Source organism: Mus pahari, chromosome 8, assembly GCF_900095145.1.
Source record: "Mus pahari chromosome 8, PAHARI_EIJ_v1.1, whole genome shotgun sequence".
NCBI lineage: Eukaryota > Metazoa > Chordata > Mammalia > Rodentia > Muridae > Mus > Mus pahari.
This window is the reverse complement of record NC_034597.1, coordinates 23,451,523-23,471,549: the sequence shown is the minus strand read 5'-3', so window position 1 is coordinate 23,471,549 and position 20,027 is coordinate 23,451,523. Positions and strand designations below refer to the sequence as shown.

The following is a 20,027-nucleotide window of genomic DNA, read 5'->3' as shown; positions in this document are numbered from 1 at the left end:
CAAAATATTATACTCCATTTTTGAAAACAATAGCAGCATAACCTTCTCATCTTCCCATATTGGAAAGCAGCATTTAATAATTGGAAAGGGGGTAGAATTTATAGCCAAACATAGTGTGTAGTTTAGTCACTTAATATTTTGTGGTCTTGAGTAAAAACTTTGTCTACTTTCTGCCTTGCAGAGTTGTGGGCAGGTGACAGGTGATAAAAAGTGAGAAGTAGATAAAGGCTCACAAACAGAAGTGTGCTGCCAGACCGTCCCCCAGAGAGCTTTGCCGAGTTCTTAGTTTGTTATCCAGTGGTAGTCAGCCATCGCAGACACATTCCTGTGATGGTGTTACACTGCTGGGAGAGTGATGTGTGCTCTTCACCTGGTTGCTGTGTCACCGTTCTGGTGGGCTGTGACTCTGGTGTAAGACAAAACTTTGCTTCCTTGAGAGTGTGCTAAGCATTCGCTTTGACTGCTTAGTTCTAGTATGGGAGCAGACAGTACTTTCTCCGTGTGCTCTAGTAAAGGCATCTCTTCCTTTCTCTTCAGTTCTGCTCTGCATTCTAACACCCATGTCCTTTCCATTGGCCCTACTTAGTATTCTGAAATGAATTCCCTTTGCCAAAGAATGTCAAACCATTCTGTCACAGGTACAGTGACATTGTTTTAACACAGATCAGTTTGTAAATACATTTCAGGCTGCTGTTTAAAGCCTTTGTATTTAATCTGTCCTAAATAATTTTGTGCCTTTACTATCATAAACCTCACTTATATAAAATAACAACCATATTTATCAAAATCTGGGGTGGTATTAAGGTATACTTTGAAGTTCCAAAAAGCATTTAGGCATGGGCCTATATATTTTAAATAGCTATTACTGTGACTTATAAGATTACTAGCGAGCAGTGATCCTAAATATATTTTTTTCTCTCTCATTCTTCCCTGGTAGGATTTTGAATATGGTGACTAGGCAAGGGGCACTTTGGGCTAATACTCTAGGTTCCCTGGGTAAGTATAAATCTTGTTGGATCAATCTTTTGTTTTGAAACAATGCCTCATGTAGCCCAGTTTCACTTCATACTTTGGTTATGTAGTTGAGAAGCTTGGAATTCTGATCTTCCTGGTCCCGTCTTCCAAGTTCTGAAATTACAGATGTGCCCTGGGGAACAAACCCAGGGCTCCAGGCATGCTAGGCAAACACTCCTCCACTGGGCCACATCCCCAGCTAGTAAGTCATTCATATAAAAAAGAATGTGCAGTTTGGTCAACCAAGATTCTGGTTCTAGGCTAAACAACACTTAAATCCACTCAGGTAAGTATTGTAACTATCATCTGTGAAAGATTCGTAAATGCTTTTGTCTAAACAGTATGCTAAGTAAAATCCTGTTTTAAACTAAATGATGTCCAAGTCATGGGGCTAAACATGTTAAGAAAGGTTCAAAGTCCTGTAGTGAGACGTGACAGACTGAGTCAGACTTTGCTTTGTTTTCCTAATGGCCTTTTGATTTAGTGAGTTCATCTGTAGATTTCCAGGACCTAAATGACAGGGTTGCAGTAACTCTTTTGTAGATAAGGAAAGCATTCACAGTTGTAGACGGGGCTGATTTAATGGTGCTTAGTCAGAGCCCAGTGCTTTCATTATACTGATCATGAATAGTTTGTTCTTCTGATTGTTAGTGATTTATAATCTACTTGTAACGCATACGCGTTACCATCTAAGGTTTTCATAATTTTTAGACAAGCTGAACTTAATGGTACTCTTTCTACTTATAGCAGATTGAGTAAGGAACAAACTTGAAAAGACAAAAGGCCACTATTGTAACTTGCTATGAAATTTGGAAACAGTGCATTTTCATACCAGAAAGCCAAATTCCCATTTTGTATTTTGATAAATGATGGCTTTGATGGTCTGCTTACATCTACAACCCTGAAACAAACTTCTATACACAGAAGTCATGTTCCTCTGTTCTTTTGTAATTGCTTATGTGCCTAGGAAACTCGGCAGCCTCTGCCTACATCACAACTACTTATTTTTAGCCCTTGGAAATTCTGCATTCCAGAAAGCCCTGTAGTTTTAGTCAAGAAGCAATAGATGATATCTGTGGTGGTAATATGATGTGGCTGGTCACAATGTTATCTATGTGATCATTGTCATAAAAGTATAGAAGTTCTACAACAGACAACTGGCAAGGCTGAGCCTGATGGAATGTTGGAAAGGCAAGTAGAGCTAGAGTTGGGTTTGGCCGTAGAGTAGGCTGATCCCCAACTTACAGAGAGCACTTCCTTCCTCTGCCTCACTAGGGCTAGGATTAAAGGTATGTATGTATCACTTGGGCTACAGTGTTTTTCTATAATAGAAATATGTGGGTACTTTTTTTAAAAGTATAGGCAGCATAAGTAAAATTTGATATATTTTTCTTAGACTCTGCAGTAATACTTTCTAGTAATAGCATTTCCTCTGCATCTTCACAACCCCTTCTTTGTATAGCCAGTCAGTTGTATGCACATGTACCTGATTTTATGTATCAGTAAATGAGGGTTTTCCTCGATTGTTGGTTTTATTTTTTGTTTTGGCTCTCCTGGAACTCACTCTGTAGACCAGGCTGGCCTTGAACTCAGATCCACCTGCCTCTGTCTCCCTACTAAAAGCATGTGCCACCATGGCCTGGCATCTCCCTACCTTTTCTGTGACTGTGGTACTCTGTATTATGGAAAATCCCTTTCTGGATCCCTGCAGTGGTGCAGATTTTCTTGGTGGACATTTCATTTGTTGCCAGGATTCCCTGTTAAAGCAGTGCTTCAGAGATGATTCTGTCTGTGGGCGTGCTTACCTACAGCAATGACTGTTCTCTCATCGCTGTGTCTGCTTTAGCTCTGCTCTATAGTGCTTTTGGTGTTGTCATTGAGAAAACACGGGGTGCAGAAGATGACCTCAACACAGTAGCAGCTGGAACCATGACCGGAATGTTGTATAAATGTACAGGTAAGCGATACTGAGTGGACAACTGAAATAGTTTTAACTGTAATATGTAATATTCAGAGGAAAAATACACATGTATGCATATAGTTATTAAGGATTTTATTATTTTCTTGATACCAGCTCCTGGCAATCTCGTACTCTGCATTTGCTATCTCAAATACATGGAAAGGGACAGTATTTGTCGTTTTGTAACTGACATTCTATTTCATCAAACATTTCTTCATGGCCCATGACATTGTGTCATGCTTCAGAATCTCCCCCTCCTTAAAGGTGTAACACAGCATTTGTTGTGTTTGTACGTCATTTGTGAAACTATTAGTCTATCAGAGAGATGAGGAAGTGTCTTGTTTCTAAGTCCTCTCATATACAAACCTCAAGGGAATAAAATCACAGGACAGGACCTTTTCTCATAAGGCAAGATAAGCTGTCTTTACCTGCTATAACTTTCTTTTGTGACCTAGGCTAAGTAAATCCTAGTCTGACCCAAAAGTCAGTCAGTCTGTCTGTCTGTCTGTCTGTCTGTCTCTCTCTCTCTCTCTCTCTCTCTCTCTCATTTTTTTTTTGTTTGTTTGTTTGGTTTGTTTTTTGCCATAACCACATTGCCTCTAGGATGCCTTTAGAAATAAGGGAACTCTTAGAAAAGAGACGGGTAATAGTCAGGCTGGGCCTGAACTGTGGACTGAACTTCAAGTATATCATATGAGAAAGATGTGGGACACAAGTCTGGAAGAGAGTTTTAGATTTGGAACATAGGAAGCTAGAGTGAGAAGTTTAAGTTTAGGTTAAAAGTCATCAAAGATATTTGAACAAAGTATTACTAGAATTGGGCTGGAGAGATAGCTCAGCAGTTAAAACTACTTGGCTGTTCTTTCAAAGGACCTAGATTTGATTCTCAGCACCTATAAAGTGGCTCACAACCATCTCTAACTCTAGTCCCAGAGTATCCAGTCTCTCTCCTGGCCCCTGTAGGCACTGTGCCCATGTGCATACTGACATGCTTGCAAAACACCAATATACAATCAATCAAAAGAATCACTAGGCCGGGCGGTGGTGGCGCACACCTTTAATCCCTGCACTCAGGAGGCAGAGGCAGGCAGATTTCTGAGTTTGAGGACAGCCAGGGCTATACAGAGAAACCCTGTCTCAGAGAAAGAAAAAAAAAGTATTAGAGTTATACTTGTGAGAGATTGTTAGAAACGTGGCTAGAAGGTAGAAGCAGCCAGGCATGGTGCTGCACGCCTTTAATCCCAGTGTTCAGGAGGCAGTGGTATAGGGATCTTTGGGACCTACCTGGTCTACAGAGCAAGTTCCAGGACAACCAGGGCTACACAGACCTTATCTCAAGATGAAAAAGAAAAGGTGGAAGCATAAAGTCAAAGTAGTTGATAAATACGACTAATTATATTTAAAATTTATGGTAATTTGCCTCAAGTGTAGCTGCAGATGGTAAACTTTACACCTGCTGAAGGCATGTGAGGGAAGGCACGCGTCAGAGACAGATGGGGTGGGCTTGTCGGGGCTACCTAAAACCAGATGTGGTGTACACATAAACTCCCAGCACCGGTGGTAGAAGGTCAAAAGTTGAGGGTCATTTTTAGCTGCTAGGAAATTTGAGACCAAACTGGCCAGAAAGAGACACTGTCAAAAAGCAAAACAAATAGAAATCCCATTTGTAACATAGTAGAAACATTTGGCTAAGACTTTTAACCAAAAATTCTTGAGAGAAACAAATTCAAGTAGGGAGGGTTTGTTTGGACTTAATGTTCCTGAGTGCTGGGTAAGGCCTTTAGGAGCAGAGCAGTTCCTGTTAGAACTTGCCAAGAAACACAGAAGAATGGCACATGACTGGCACTCTCTCCTGACTGCTTCTCTTTTGCCCTTTTCTTTTATCCAGCTCCCAACCTATGAGATGTTGCCATCTACTACCTTCAGGATAGGGTTCCCCCTTCAGTTAATCCTTTGGAATGCCCTTTTAGATAATGGGCCTCTTCCATCAAGTTGACAATAAAAATTAAGCATCACAGTGTGACTTTGAGGGACACAATAGTTTGCCGTTCTGGCTTCCTCAGTACTCACTGCCACATTTATTCCCTGTGTGTGTGTGTGCAGTCTCTTCAAGGCAAGACAAAGTCGGGTGTGTTTTGTTTTTGTTTTTTACTACCATAGTACTACATCCCTCAGTAAAGTGATGTTTTGTTTTGTTTCATTTTATGTCTTCCAAGTGATAGTCATTTGGACAACGTTTCTGTAGACATCATTTTCATACAGCAGAATGAGGGGTGTGGTACACTGCTGTTCTTGTGACAGTTTTAGAAAGGGAAAGTGTTGGCTCAGGACCCTCACAGCCAAGGTCTTGGAGCAGAGGAACATACTGCAGGGAATAAGAGACAAAGACAGGAGAAGAGGAAGGGAACAAGGGAGAGGAGGGTGGGTATTTGTCCTGGGAGGACAGAGGACTGCTTCTGGATAGAGAGGGGACAGATGCTGCCCATAGGCTAATGGCGGTTTATAAAGGTAAAGGGGGAACGCTGGGTTAGAATGAGGGCATGTTACTTATGTGAGTCAAAAGTGCCTTCTGATTGCTCAACTTCAATACTTTGATAGTTGGGTCTTGGTAGTCAGCTTCGGGAGGAGGAAGTGGACAAATAAGGGAATAGAACTTAGTGGCTAGCTTTAGGAATGTGATCTAATGGTTTTTAGCAAGACAGAGGAATAGGGAGAGGGGCAAAATCTGACAGAGCCATGTTCACCATACTGGAGCTGGTGAGAGTCCTTTCAAGTTTTATAAATCCTAATTTAATATTTGATATAGATTGCTTTGGAGAAAAATAGACATTTAATTCTGGAAGTTTTATTAGGCTCATTTAAGCTTATGATTAAATGGGAATACCATTTAGAAGATAAGACTTAATCAAAAGTCCGGTTTGTTCCCAGCCTTTCCATTAGGCTCACGCTTCTACATGATTTGATGCCTTGGTACAAAGTAGACCATTCTTTCTACTAGCTTTTACCTCATTTAAGGGTTTTTAGTTTTGATATTCACTTTGCTTAGAATGTTCTTTCCAAATACGTTTTTTATAAATTACTCATCTGTTAGTCTTGTTTACATATGGTTTTCTTGAGACCGCCCTTAAACACTGTAGCACATAAGGTTCCGTGCTACAAGATGAATTACTGAAAGCCAGATTAAGCACAAAATCTGCATATTAAAAATGGTAATAAATATTGTCAAAGTGACCTTTGAAGACTGTATCATCAGTATGAAGTATCATCTACCCTGTTTTTTAGCTTTATTATTATTTTTAATTATGTTTAAATGTGTTAGTACCTTCGTGTGCTTATGTGCGCATGGAGGACAGAGGTGTGGAATCCCCAAGCTGCAGTTACAGGTGGTTATGGGCTGCCTGATATAGGTGCTGGAAGTCTTAACTCAGTCCTCTGGAGGAGCTAAAGTATTTTTAATCACTGAGCCATGTCTCCAGCCCTACATTGTATTGAAATGAATGCCAACTGATGAAAGATAGTTTTTGTTGCTACTGGTTTGATTTAGTTTTGAAACAACATCTCACTCATGGATCAGACTGTCTTCAAACTTGTGAAGAATCCCCACAACCCCTTCCTGACTGCCAAAAATAGTATCTTGTGTCTCATTTTGATTTTCCATAGTTGGTGCTCAGATTGAGAAACTTGTGATATGTATTGCTATTGTAATTTCCCTGAAGCCCTTTCTCCTTTCCTACTTTTTTGAAACATTTCCTACATTACGACAATTAGCCTTTTACCTATTACATATGATACATGAAATTTTACCTAACTTTAAGCTGGGCTTTGTAACACCAACTATAGTCCATTTCTTTTCAACTATTATCTATCTCTGGATACTGAGGTGGGGGATTACAAGTTCAAGGCCAGCCTGGAAATTTTCTTTACTGAAGACCCTCTTTCAAAGAGTACAGATAGGATCGGGGAATGGTTCATGGGTAAAATGCTTGCCCGTTATTTATGAAACGCTAGGTTCACTTTCCAATGCGTGGGGCGGGGGGGGGGGCTTTTAATTTGATACTCAAAATAGCAGTAACAGAAAAAGTCATCAAGAGGTCTTTGGGAATATGCATTTAAATTATCTCGTAGGTCTGACATCGGTTTTGACATTTGAAAAGAGAACTGGTTAACTAATGGTAATCCTGATGGCACTTGCTAAATTTGAAATGCTAACTTTATTCCTTTACTTTTTATACTTTTACTAACTTTATTTTTGTAAACTGGCATTGTGGAAAACTAAGACTAATGGAAGGCATTAAGAGAGAAAGCAGGATCACCTTCGGTTGGCTTCTTGGACCTTATTTCCCAAATATATGTTTTATTAGCCCACTCTAAGATGCTTGCTTGTTGATAGCAAAACTGTAGCTGTTCTTATTCTGGTAGAGCGTAATCATTATAGAATGCATTTACATGGACTCTAATCACATAGTACATAGACATTAGACGAACTAAAATTGTGAAATTCCCTTTATCTTTCTTCTTTTGAAACGGTGTCATGTAGCCAAGGCTGGTCCCCAACTGGCTCTGTATCTAAAGATAGACTTTAAGTTTCTGGTCCTCTAGCCTCTGCCTCCCAGGTTCTACATTTCCATGCCTGTGCTATGATGCTCAGCTTGAGGTTTTTCTTCTACTCTTGGAGCTCCGTAATAGTTTACACGCTACACTAAACGTGTCTGAACTCTTTTCCAAATCCTTGAATCTACAGGTTGAAGTTGTTTTATTCTGTCACAAAAAGTTTATTTCTGAAGTCAGCCTGTCCTCTTGAGTTTTGCTTTAAATCAGAAATTAAGAAAAGGAACTGGTCTGCTTTTGTTGGAGTGACTTCAGTATGAATTAATATTGTGATTTTGGCTCAGCATATAATTACCAACTGTTCCACAATTGCAGTTGTTCGGTTTCACAATTGGCAATCCTTGTCACTTGACATAGAATTTTTTTGTCTTAAAGAGGCAAGTTTGGTACATTTTTTTAGGTTTAAGGTTAACAGCAAACAGGAACTAGCTCCTGTTTTTAAATACTTACAGCCTAGTATAGTGGTCCATGCATATAACTCCAGCACTGGATACCCCAGGCATTGGTGTAATGCTGGGCTTATATGCATGAAGTAGAGGCTTGTGCTACTATATCCAGTTTATGGGATGCTGGGGACTGAACTCAAGGCTTCATACCAGGCTGGACCCAAACTTAAGAATGGCCTTAAACTGCTGATCTTCCTCAAGTGCTGGAATTCTGGGGTTGTAGGCATGTACCACCATACAAGTTGTATGTAGTACAAGGTAGGGAACTATAGTTTCATTGATGCTGCTGCAAGGCTTAACATTCTGCCAGCTGAACTACACCCCCAGCCTCCTTTACCACAGTTTTTAAAATAGTTATAAACAGAAGACCTTCCCTAAGCCTGAAAATCAATATAAATGAATTTTGTTCCTCTAAAGCAGGAGCCATAGCACTGCAGGCAGCTGAACCTTTTTTATCTTTTTAAAAATAATCCATTTTAGTGGTTGAGAAAGTACCTATATACTGGTCTTTGCCCTTCAGAGTCTAATATATTTACTATCTGGCTCTTTTCTCTGTTCTAAATTGATATTTTAATGAATTAGCTCTGCTATTAACCAGTTTCTGTGTCCAGAAAGAAGACACTTAAGTGTTCTGACTCTTGTTTTCCCATGTTGAGAAAATGCAGTCCTTACCCAGTTCCTTTAGAAGAGTGACGTAAATGACAGGAAGATAGGAAGTAAAGCTGAGACACAAATCTTATGTTTGTTTTAACTCATGGAGAGTGAACAATGACCTTATTTACTTTGTTGTTAGCAACGTATTTGCTGACCAACTAGATAGTTGTTCAATTTTAAGAGACTAAATCAGGGGACTCTTAGTTTTTATTGTTGGTTGGTTTGGGTTTGGGGGGGGGGGTTGTTTGTTTTTGTTTTTGTAGCCAGTTGGTAAAACCTAAAATTAATTAAAAAGTTAAAAATTAGACCTTAAAGGCTGGAAAAGTAGCTCAGGTCTTCCAGGGGACACAGGTTCAATTCCTAGCACCCACATGGTAGCTCACAATTGTAACTCCAGCTTTAGGAGATTCAACACCCTCACACACATAGGCAGGAAAAACATTTCACGTTTAGAAAAATAAAAATTAGAACCTGGGGAGCTGAGTGCGGTGGTGTGTGACTTTAACCCCAGCATTTGGGAGGCATAGGCTGGCAGTTGGAAGCCATTACTGATCTACATAGTGAGTTAACAGTGTCTCAAAAGGGGGGGAAATTTTTAGAACTTAGCTGGTGTATGTGATAAAAGACTGCTCTTAAGCTAGGATTGGGTGTGTGTCTTCATACCAGCAGATCTTAAAGTCTTATAGGTCCCATTCAGGTTTTTGTAATCCCCAATACATAAGCTAATAAAGATTCCCAGGGTAGATTGTTACTTGAAATCTGAGAAATCATATGGAATTTCTTGCACAAAGGGCAAACAGAAACCATGTTTTAGAGTACAAGGTTTCAAAACCAGTGGCTGGCAATCCATGTGGCTGCACCCCACCACTAAGTGAACAGATAGCCTTTTATGTCTGCAAGGCCTTGGGGATGTGGTTGGGAGACAATTTGAACAAAATTACATGTTTGGTCAGTAAAGTAGTTCCTTTCCATTACCTGCCCTCTGTCATTTCTCTGCTCTGCTAACTGTGGCAAGAGCACCTTGTCCTTTTCTTTGTTTTGTCTTGATCCCAAGTAGGGTTTAGAGGCTTGTATTTTGGGTACCTGATTGAAAGAACCTTCATTACATCCAAAGTATAGGTCCAATAACCATGTTTTAGTTTTCTTTATTATTCCATTTGTTTGTTGTTTCCATTTTATGATTTTGTTTTAATTAAAGCTCATGTCCAGCTCTACAGCATTTTCTTGACTTAATGGTGAGTGGCACAAGATTCATCCTTATTAAACTAATTGGATTAGTTCACAAGATAAGTATATTTTCCAAATTTCATAGTTTCTAAACCACACTGGTTTAAGTTCAAGAAGTTCAGTGTTACAGTCCAAATACAGCAGGATGGCAGAAATAGGAACTTAGAAAAATTTCCCATTTGTTTAAAGATATTTTATTACTTATGTGTAAAGGTATATATATTATTTACATGTATACCTGCATGTGGGTTTATGTGCCATGTGTGTGCCTGGAAGGTTGTGAGCCACCACTAGGTGGGTACTGGGAATTGAACCCAGGTCTTCTAAAAGAGCCAGTGCTCTCAACTAATAAGTCATCTTTGCAGTCCCCCATTTACTTTGATTTTTGTGAGGTTTTGTCTTATGCTTTTGATCCCTCTCCCACACATTTAAGGATAGCATTTCACAGTGGAAACCTAAGAAGAACTTAAGGAGGACTTAAGTAGTCCTCAGCCAAGAGACTCTGGAGGGAGTAGTAGCCCTATATCAGCTGAAGCTATCTGGTAAGACACTTATTGCAGAAATGGATTAGTTCTGCTGTAGTAATAGAACACTGTGAGCAGCACTTGGGAGGCAGAGACAGGCGGATTTCTGAGTTCGAGGCCAGCCTGGTCTACAGAGTGAGTTCCAGGACAGCCAGGGCTAACCAGAGAAACCCTGTCCCGAAAAACCAAAAAAAAAAAAAACAGAACCCTGTTACAGAAATGATAGAGAGACGGCTGGCATCAAGCTCAGAGACTCCAGTAAAGCACCCTCTTTGCTACGGGCTCAGCCCACCTTTCCCCTTCTCCCCAGCTCACTCTCTCGCTTTTGCTCCCAGGCACTTGTGGAGGTCAGAGATCAGTCTGCAGAGTCAGTGCTCCTGTGAGCTCTGAAAACCAAGCTCAGGGCAGGTCCCTTCCCCATTGAGCCATCTCCCTGGGCCCCTTATCTTGTCTTTTTGAAATGTGACTCAGACACCTCTGTAAGCTCTCTGAAATTTGTGCCTATCTGTGAAGCTGCAAGACATTCATTGCCTCAGCCCCTTGAGTGTCTTTGGGAACCCCATTCTGGTGGAGTTTACTTTTCTTCCTCTACTATGTAAAAGTAAGCAATTACAATCATAATTACTGGGCCATTTCCTATTTTAAGAAACTTGTGTCACTTCCTCTAAGTTGGGAGTTATTTTCAAATAACATTTCAGATTAAATGCTTATTGATAATCTTTTTTCCTCACAAAAACTTGTTTGGTGTACAAATAGCTCAAAGTCTAATCCTGAAATCTTTCTCAACTAGTCTGTTAATACTCGGTATTTTAATTGTGTGAGATGTATTAGTTTAGGGAGGGGAGGGAGTGCTGGTGTCCCCGTCAGTACTGACTCAAAGCTTGATTGCGTTTATCCCCACTGCTTCTTGAGTCCAGAGTCCAAATGCTGGCAGTACTGTTTCCACACAGGATGTTCACTTTGTTTGCAGCCTTAAATCCACTGACAGTGCTAGTGCCGTTCTGAACCCTCTGACAAGCATGGGATGACTTCTCTTTGAACAGCAACAAGATTTTAACCAGAAATGCAATGGTTACAAGTTGGATTGGGGTTAGCCACCTCATCAGTCTTGAGGATCTTAGGTACAAGTCATGACAAGTGCTAAGAAGTTACCAACGTAAAACTACAAAAATGTATATTATGTGATTAGGGAAATTACCTCCTGAAGTTATTAATGGTTTAAAATGTTCCTGTTGTTTAGAGAAGATTATTTTAAAGAGGAGCTTTCTCTAAGATACCTATATTTTGCAGCACTATTATCCCAGTTTTATTACATTTTTCTACCTTTAAAGCTAGGTCATGCGATGTAGGTTGTTTCATTTGCTCTCCTTCTTTCCCCAGGTGGTCTTCGAGGAATAGCACGCGGTGGCCTGGCAGGGCTGACACTCACCAGTCTCTATGCACTGTATAACAACTGGGAGCACATGAAAGGTTCCCTGCTCCAACAGTCACTCTGAAGATTTTTGCCACCTCAGGAACGGGAGACAGACACTTCATAGTTATCCAGATCAATTAATAAGCCAGTCTGGAGTTGCTTTCTCTCTTGTACCTACAGTTACTTTGAACAATTGGAGACTCTGATTTGCTTGACAAAGATCATGGATGGTTAGCCTGGACTGCACTGCTTGCCCTCAGTGAGTGGAAGCCAAACCCTTGGNGGCTCACTGAGAATATGTTCTCTTCTCCTTTGGAGATGATCTTGCACCCCAAACTGGAAAACCACTTACTCTCCAAATTCAGGCCGGCCGTACTTTTTATTACCATGTTAATTCATTTAAAAAATCTAAAACTTAAATGTTGCCCTGTTTTCCAAATAAAGGGTGAAAATAGAACCAAAGTCATAACTCCAACATAAAACATAGTATCTCCATTTAATAACATCTGGGTGATAGGTCAGTCACTCGCTGTACAAGTGTGAAGACTGAGCTTGGATCCCTGACACCTACGTACATGCCCAACAAGTGTGACAGCCCACCTGTAATCCCAGTGCTCAGCAGGCAGAGATAGGATCCTTGGATCAAGCTGGCTAGCTCTCAGTTCAAGTGAGAGACTGCTTCCACTAGATAAGGTAAAGAATGCTTGAGAATGACAGCCTCTGACAAGGGCGCACACACACATACCTACTGATAGCTTTTTTTTTTCCCCCCTGCCAGAATTAGGCCAAAACAATGTAAAACAAAGGGCTACTGGTAGCATAACGTAAGATTTTCCTCCAACATGGATGACATTAAACAACCTCAGCATGGGATGGAGAGAGAGCTCAGCAGTTAAGAGTACAGACTGCTAGAGGTTCTTGAGTTCAATTTCCACAACCATCTATAATGGGATCTGATGCCCTCTTCTAGTGTGTGTCTAAGACAGCTGCAGCATACTCACATAAACAACCTCAACATACTTCAAGTTAATCATTAGAGTAGTATCCTAGAACAGAACACTCAGTACAAGAGTTGACCTTCATTCCGTATGGTAACTCTGGGAATAATTAAGAGCTGGACATTTTCTAATTCTGGGAAACTAAAGGGAAGAATGATCATCACAAAACTGGACTGCAGGGTGCATAACATGGTAAATACTAAGCAACCTCCAGGAAAGATAGTATAACACAAGTACAAGACAGGTGGCCAAATCACACTGGTATATGTGTGTGTTTTTAATATATGTGTAGTTTTTTATGGAAAGGCTAGAGCTAAGATTCATAAACTATACACTCTTTATATATATTCATTATTTATTGCACCCCTCATCAATTGTTACATTCTGAGCTTTACAGATAACACAAACAACTGTGATGTGGCCATTATGCTTTTAATGGAGATATAAAACTTAATCAATGCAAAAGAAAGTTTTATATATCATTAGCAAGTGATTAACTTAAAATTATGTTTTAATAATGTGAATACAGTGTGTTAGACCTCAAAAAAGATTCTACAAAGTTCCCTGCAACCTAAAATGTTGGAAAGGCTCCTTAAATTGTGTTTACCTACCAACTTTATAATACTCAGTGGCATCTGGGGGGACATAAGAAAATATGAGGCTCTTTTCAGCTATGATTTGGAGCTTTAGTAAAGCTGTATGGTAATGTCACTATGGGACCATAAAATTTTCCCAAAGTACTTCCAATAGCATAGGAGGCATTTCAGAGGCTTAATATTAATAGTTCAAAGCATAGAAAGCAGCTAGGTATCCTGGAGAATGGTAAAAGAGAATATCCTGCTACTCCTACAGAGAAGCTTTCTAAAGTACAGAACTCAAGGATAACAGTTCTGTGAAGTTTCAAGGAAACACTCCAAGGCACAAGTGTTGAGCACAGCCTGTTAATCAAGATGTCACTGCACTGTACTTTTGGAGGTTCAGGATGCTGTGCTTCAAGTGACAGGACATTGACTTTATCCCTAGTTAAGAGCACCACGTGTCAAGCTCAGCTTCCATTTACACAGGATGCACCAAGAAATCCTTAGGATGTCGAGTGGTTCAGGTACTACGTTCCTAACACTTTACGTTTCCACTTTAGGGTTCTTTAAAGCCAAGGTTTGTAGGACTTTGACTGCCCTAAGAGTGGTCTTGAAACAAAGTCCCTTTCAAAGAGCTCACTGGATACTTGGAAAGAAATAAAGGCAACAATTATAGTAGCTTAATTCCTTCCAAATGAGAAATGTTAGAAATGGTATGTAGGCTAAATATCTGATGAGTATCAAAATTTGCAATATAACTAATAAACATTTAGTAGGGAAAAATATACTGTATTGGCAAGGTTAACTATCTGTGTGAAATATTCTATATATCAACTGAACAGAAAAAAATTTCAAATCTCTAGAAGCCTGTAACAAGAGAAACAGCTAAAAGACAAATGTTAAGAGAACTTACTACCTTGAACACATTAACACACTTGATATAGGAATATTTCACTTTTAAAACTAGTGTTTGCTGTAGAAGCTGGTAAAGGCCTGTGTACTGGGATATGGTTTCTAGTATAGGAGTTGATCAAGTTACGGCTTTCAAAAGAATGAATCGCCTCCACTTCAAGCCTCTTTCACAGACTTAACTCATAGTTTATGATTTCTGTTTACTAGGTCAAAAAACTAAGCAGGAGAGGAACTAAGCTGACTAGTCAGGCTTGGAATGCACAATGGTTTGGCAAGTTGCAGTCACTCAGCTCAAGGATGTGCGATAATCTGCAGGAAAGTTGCTCAATTCTAGTAGTCCGTTCCTTCACATCTGTAAAGAAAAGCCCGTAGAAATTTCAGTTCACTGCTGACAGCAAAATTCTTCCCACCGTGAGTTACACTCAGATCTTAAGCCACCATAATCCATGAGGGGATAAGAAAATTATGGGCCGTTAGCAAATTGAAAAGTAAGATAAAGTTCAAGGTTATTTTTAGTTTATTATTTGTATGATGCACATAGGGGCGTATGTGCTATATGATATAGGTATGGAGGATAATTTTGTGGAATCCGTTCTAGTGTTAATGGGTTCTAAGGATTGAACTCAGATTGTCAGGCATTTTATTTTGCTAGCACACAGTTACATTAAATTTAAGAGACTTATTCATGCACAAATTAACAGAAATATGCTTCACTGGGGTAAAGCTTAAGTTCATAAGGAGAAAACATTTATGAGCCACTTCGATAACGCTGATACAGGTACCTACCTGTAGAGGAGTTCTGTACAGCCACTTTTCTTTATCGACTTTAAGCTGCATACAGGCAAAGAGATCACAAACTGCTGGGAGGCCGTAACAGTCGGGGCGAAAGTTACGTTCTTCTTGTAGGGGTGAATTAAGAAATGCTTCCTGCATGAAGATAGAAAAGATGACTACTGGTAAGCATGGGACTAAACTCACAAGCATATGGAAAAGAACAATGTATGTTTTCAAGAACAAAGGTAGCAACTGTTTCAACAAAACAGGCTGGACTTTCATCCTTACTGCAGCGTGAATGCTAAGGACCTGAGAAACTCACAGAAAAATGCAGGTTACAAGTGATTATCTTGTGACTTGGGAAAATTACTACCTCATCCAAACTTAGCAGGAATTAAATGACTGAAATGGGGAAAAATTGGTCTCTACTCACCTGTGCCTTCTTTCGAAGTAGCCACTTATCTTGTCCAGAGGAGAACTGGCTGAGGCTTCCCACTTTCTTTCCTGGTAACACCCAGTCAGCAGTGTTAAAGGGACACCAGGAAGTGGCCATGGGGCTTTGAAGCATTTCTTTGCCTGCTCTCTCCTCTGTATTAGGCACGTCCTTAGGGCCTCCTTTGCATGTAGGCCCTATAAGCCACTCTGACAAGGAACTATTCTTTATGCCATGGAAGGAATCGGCAACTCTAGCAGGAGCCATAGCCTTGGGTGCCTTAGCTTGTTCTGTTGCCTCATTTCTGGAAGAGCAGAGCCACAGAGCCAGGGACTCTCTGTGTTTCTCAGGCTCGGATTTAGGTTCCACAGGCATTCCATTCTTGTCCTTTCCTTCCTTCTTCAGAAGCCATTTATACATGGCTTCCTTCTCACAGTTGTCATCACACACACACTCTGCAAAGCTGGTACAGGGCTCGTTGGCTTTGCACACTTCCTCTACTTTCGATGTGTACTGATGGTTCTGGGCAAGCCAGCCCTTGCTGATTGCACTGGGGACTGACACTGATTTTTTGGCCTCCAAGTGATCATTCAGGCATTTCAGACTGCCCAGGTTCTCAATCTCCACACCTCTAGGCTGGTTGCCCTGACAGTTGGTACAGGAGTCAGGCTTGACAAGCCAATCACTCACATTGTAGGGCTCTCTGAACACCTGGAACAAGAGTTTAAACTTCTCACTGGTTTCCCAGCTGCCATCCACAGGCTTCTCCAGCTCACAGGGTTCCTGAGGAGTCACCAGCCAATCAGACAGGTCCAGCTCATCTTGATCAGGGAGCTCTACATCTTCAGCCTTTTCAGCTTCAGGGGAGAAAGAACTGGTGCTACAATGGCTGTTACATTTTGAGGAACTTGGCTTTCCAGGAATTTCTTGTTGATGACTATTAAGGAGCCAATTTTCTAAGCCCTTCAGATTGCCCCAGGCATTGCCGAAGAAACTGCAGGCTCTGCCAGAAGTCTGTAAAAGTACCCAAAATTAATGATTAATTTTCCTGAACAAAAAAATACTAAAACATTTAAATGAAAATCCCAGTTTTGTTATCTTTTCAAAGTACGAAATAGAGACGAAGTATTTGGAGCACTGTACTAGGTTTTAGAAAATGAAACGTATTCTTGGTATAATGCCTGTGTGATAGGACAGACATTCAAAGTCTAACAGACAAAAACATTCAACTGCTTCAAAAGCAAAATTGATACTCTGTGAAAACCAAAGAAATAAACTGGAAAACAACTACCACTATTGGAGAGGTTTGGTGGTTGATAGTTTGAATGAGAATGGCCACATAGGCTCATCTATTTAAATGTTTGGTTTCCAGGAGGTAGACATGAAGTGTCGGAGGACATGTATCACCCGGTGTGGGCTTTGAGGTTTCAAAAGCCCAGGTCCAATGTCTTGTCTGTCTCTACCTCCAACTTGCAGATAAAATGTGAACTCTCAGCTACTTCCCCACACTATGCATACCTACTGTCACACTCCCTGCCATGATGATTCATGAACTCACCCTCTTAAATTTTAACAAGTACCCAATTAAATGTTTTCTTTTGTAAGTTGTTTTGGACCTGGTTTCTCTTCACAGCATATAGAAAAGAGTAACTAAGACAGTGGTGAATAATCCACTTATTATCAACGGTTAACTTCCTAGAAAGACAAACTGACACAATGTATCAAAAGTCAAAAGGGTACATAGGCAGAATAATAACCTAGGAATTCAATTTATAGGAATTTACTCCTAAGAACTAATAGCTCCTAAATGTTTAGGGAACAGAATCTTAAGTTTCAGCAAATCGGATTGTATGTGATCAAACATTATACACTTGCCAAAATGAAATACAGAATGATTGTTTTGTTTTGAGATAGTCTCTCTGTGTAGCCCTGGCTGTCCTAGAACTTGCTCTGTAGACCAGGCTGGCCATGAACTCACACCTGCCTCTGCCTCCCGAGTGCTTGGGACTAAAGGTGTGTGCCACCATCACCTGGTACAAATGATTTTTAATTACATGCATGTACAGAAAAATGCTGTAAACAAAAATATTTTAATTATTTTTTTAAGCCATGCATACACAGCTTGAGTGACTCTTAAGATTTATTTATGTATTTAAGTGCATATCACTGTCTTCAGACACATCAGAAAAGGGCATTGGATTCCGACAAAAGTATCTTGATGATGTCATTTCACTTAGGATTATAGACTTGTATGTTGCAAGATTTTTTTTTCTAAACTTCCTACTTATAGTGAAGTAATTTCACTATTGTAATTAAAGATTTAAAAACATGTACTTTTAAATAATGCTCAAAAACACAAATTACTGTTAACCCAATCTACCTCAGAAACAATAAAGGCAGCTACACACCTGACTATTCTCTGAGGTCTGTTTTGGGATAAGCCAGTCCTGTGGGTTGATACTGGGTACATAAGGAGCCTGAAGACCAATGGCAGGTTTGCTTACAAGAAGCCACTCACTGAGAGAAACGGCTGTGCCACTGGATGCTGACTTCTTGAAGCCATGAAGAAAAGAAAAAAGAAACACTTAGTTGTGTAACAAGGCAGTATCAAATGCAAGAGAAAACTTAGCAGAAACAGAAACGCAAGCACTCTAACCTAGGGTTACCACTAACCTTAAAGAAGTCTCATGCCTTCCCCAACCTCAATTTAAAATGTTTTTCTTACTGGGCTGGTGAGATGTATTTGCAGTGAGGGCACCTGCCACCAAGCATGATTGACCTGAGTTTAATGCACTGATTCTACACGGTCCTCTGAGCTCCACACAGGCACTGGTGTGTACATCCCACCATACATAAACACAATATAATTTTTAAAATGCACTGTATAAGAAGGCATTCTTATACAGTATATAAGGTCAAAGGACAACTTTGTGGATTTGGGTCTCTCCTTCCCTTTAGACAGATTCCACGGATTGAACTCAGGTAACCTGCAGGGTTAAGCCTTTACCCCTGAGCCATCTTACCAGTCCCAATTTTCACAATTACAAAACAAAACTAGGGGTACTAGTGCACGCCTACAACCTAGCACTCTGGGATACCAAGGCAGGAGGTTTGCACGTTGAAGCCAGTTTGGGATATATAACTACTAAATCAGACTGAGGTAGACATTCTGAGTGCTAGAGTTCCTCTCAACTCAGATGTCTTCAACCTTTTATTCACTTGCTTTTACAAACACATCTCTGAATTAAGAGAATCCTCAAGCAAGAACAAGTAGCAATGTTAGGAATTTCCAATAAAGTGATTATTTTTCTCCTTAATCTATAAAACTTAAAGATTTATTAAACTAAATTTCTATTTGACATTCAGTGCTTCAAGAGAGGCAATCAAGTGAATGCTCTTCACAAATTAAAAATAAATAAATAACTGGTTATCAAGACACAAGAGAATTACAGAAACAGAGCTGCTGTTTACCTGCTCTGGCATCTGGATATACCCTCTTTTCTCTAGGAAAGGCCCAATACTTGATGAGCTAGCATGAGCCATCAGATGCTCAGGAATTTGCTATAAAAAGAAGAGAAATGTGTTATTTACACTATGATCTATCAAAAAAAAGTGATAGCATAATCCTAATTCTATTCTCACTAAAGTGCTATCCACTGTAAATCCAATGGCCTATAATGTTTATAGTATCTGTGTCATTGTAAGATGTCTTCTCTATACCTCGCAGTACCTCATTTAAACAAGACTCGTGAGACTATATGCGGTTGACTATCCAAATTCCTACCATTTATGTTTAAATGTGTCAAAATATTTTTGAAGACAGAAGATGAGCTCTAAGTGTTCTCAGTGAATCAGCAACAATCTCCAAACTGCCAGCATACTGTCACTGCCTCTAACAAGCCACCATCCATGAGGCCAGAGACCTGAAAAGTGCCCTAAGGAATAGCTGAAATTAACATTACTTACAATGGTCTTCAGGGATCCAAATGTGGTGATGGTCTGGCGCAGAGCAGATGTATCTGCTTCAAAGAGTAGGACAGTTGAATCTTCAGGCTTCAGGGCCAGACTGCCCAGTCTACCAAAATGATAAAATGTAGGTGTTTTTCAAGGAATATCAGTATCAGCAAGTGTAACATTAAATATAAAGGTAGGATGGTTTTACACAAGAATACAAACTGGAGTTAAATTCGACACAGGCAATGAGTTACAAATGACTTGCTTTTATGCCTACTAGTATAGACCAGAGTCAAAACAAGTAAAGTCTTTACCTCTCCAAGCACAGAGAGACTTGATTGGCAAGATCTTTGTTCTGGGTATATTCCAGTTGATGAATAAGACAATTGAATTGGCCCATTAGCTACAAGAAAAATGCAAACATCTAGTACAAAGATATTAAAAGTACCAGGAATATTCAAACTAATAAAAAACATTTTAGCCGGGCAGTGGTGGCACATGCCTGTAATCCCAGCACTTGGGAGGCAGAGG

The 20,027-nt window shown here is 40.0% G+C and overlaps 2 protein-coding genes and 1 non-coding gene across 5 annotated transcripts in view; 2 read left to right on the top strand and 1 right to left on the bottom strand.

Moving 5' to 3' along the window:
- Positions 1-12,329, top strand: part of LOC110325513 (mitochondrial import inner membrane translocase subunit Tim23) — a 21,726-nt gene extending 9,397 nt beyond the window's left edge. The window contains exons 5-7 of the mRNA XM_021203550.2: positions 938-996; positions 2,861-2,971; positions 11,814-12,329. Coding sequence (XP_021059209.1) covers positions 938-996; positions 2,861-2,971; positions 11,814-11,929 — 286 coding nt within the window. The 3' untranslated portion in view covers positions 11,930-12,329. The remainder of the gene's footprint in view (positions 1-937; positions 997-2,860; positions 2,972-11,813) is intronic.
- Positions 294-490, top strand: LOC115064576. The gene has a single exon (XR_003844416.1). It is a non-coding gene; the product is annotated as a small nucleolar RNA SNORA74 (small nucleolar RNA).
- Ncoa4 (nuclear receptor coactivator 4) overlaps positions 12,324-20,027 on the bottom strand; it is a 20,839-nt gene continuing 13,135 nt past the window's right edge. For 2 of the 3 annotated variants that reach the window (XM_029541363.1, XM_021202998.2), the window contains exons 4-10: positions 19,811-19,899; positions 19,509-19,617; positions 19,014-19,103; positions 17,951-18,094; positions 15,543-16,556; positions 15,122-15,262; positions 12,324-14,687 (exon numbers count right to left, since the gene is read on the bottom strand). In XM_029541363.1, the coding sequence (XP_029397223.1) occupies positions 14,682-14,687; positions 15,122-15,262; positions 15,543-16,556; positions 17,951-18,094; positions 19,014-19,103; positions 19,509-19,617; positions 19,811-19,899 (1,593 nt within the window). In that variant the 3' untranslated portion in view covers positions 12,324-14,681. The remainder of the gene's footprint in view (positions 14,688-15,121; positions 15,263-15,542; positions 16,557-17,950; positions 18,095-19,013; positions 19,104-19,508; positions 19,618-19,810; positions 19,900-20,027) is intronic. The other variant, XM_021202997.2, reaches the window with a different exon arrangement.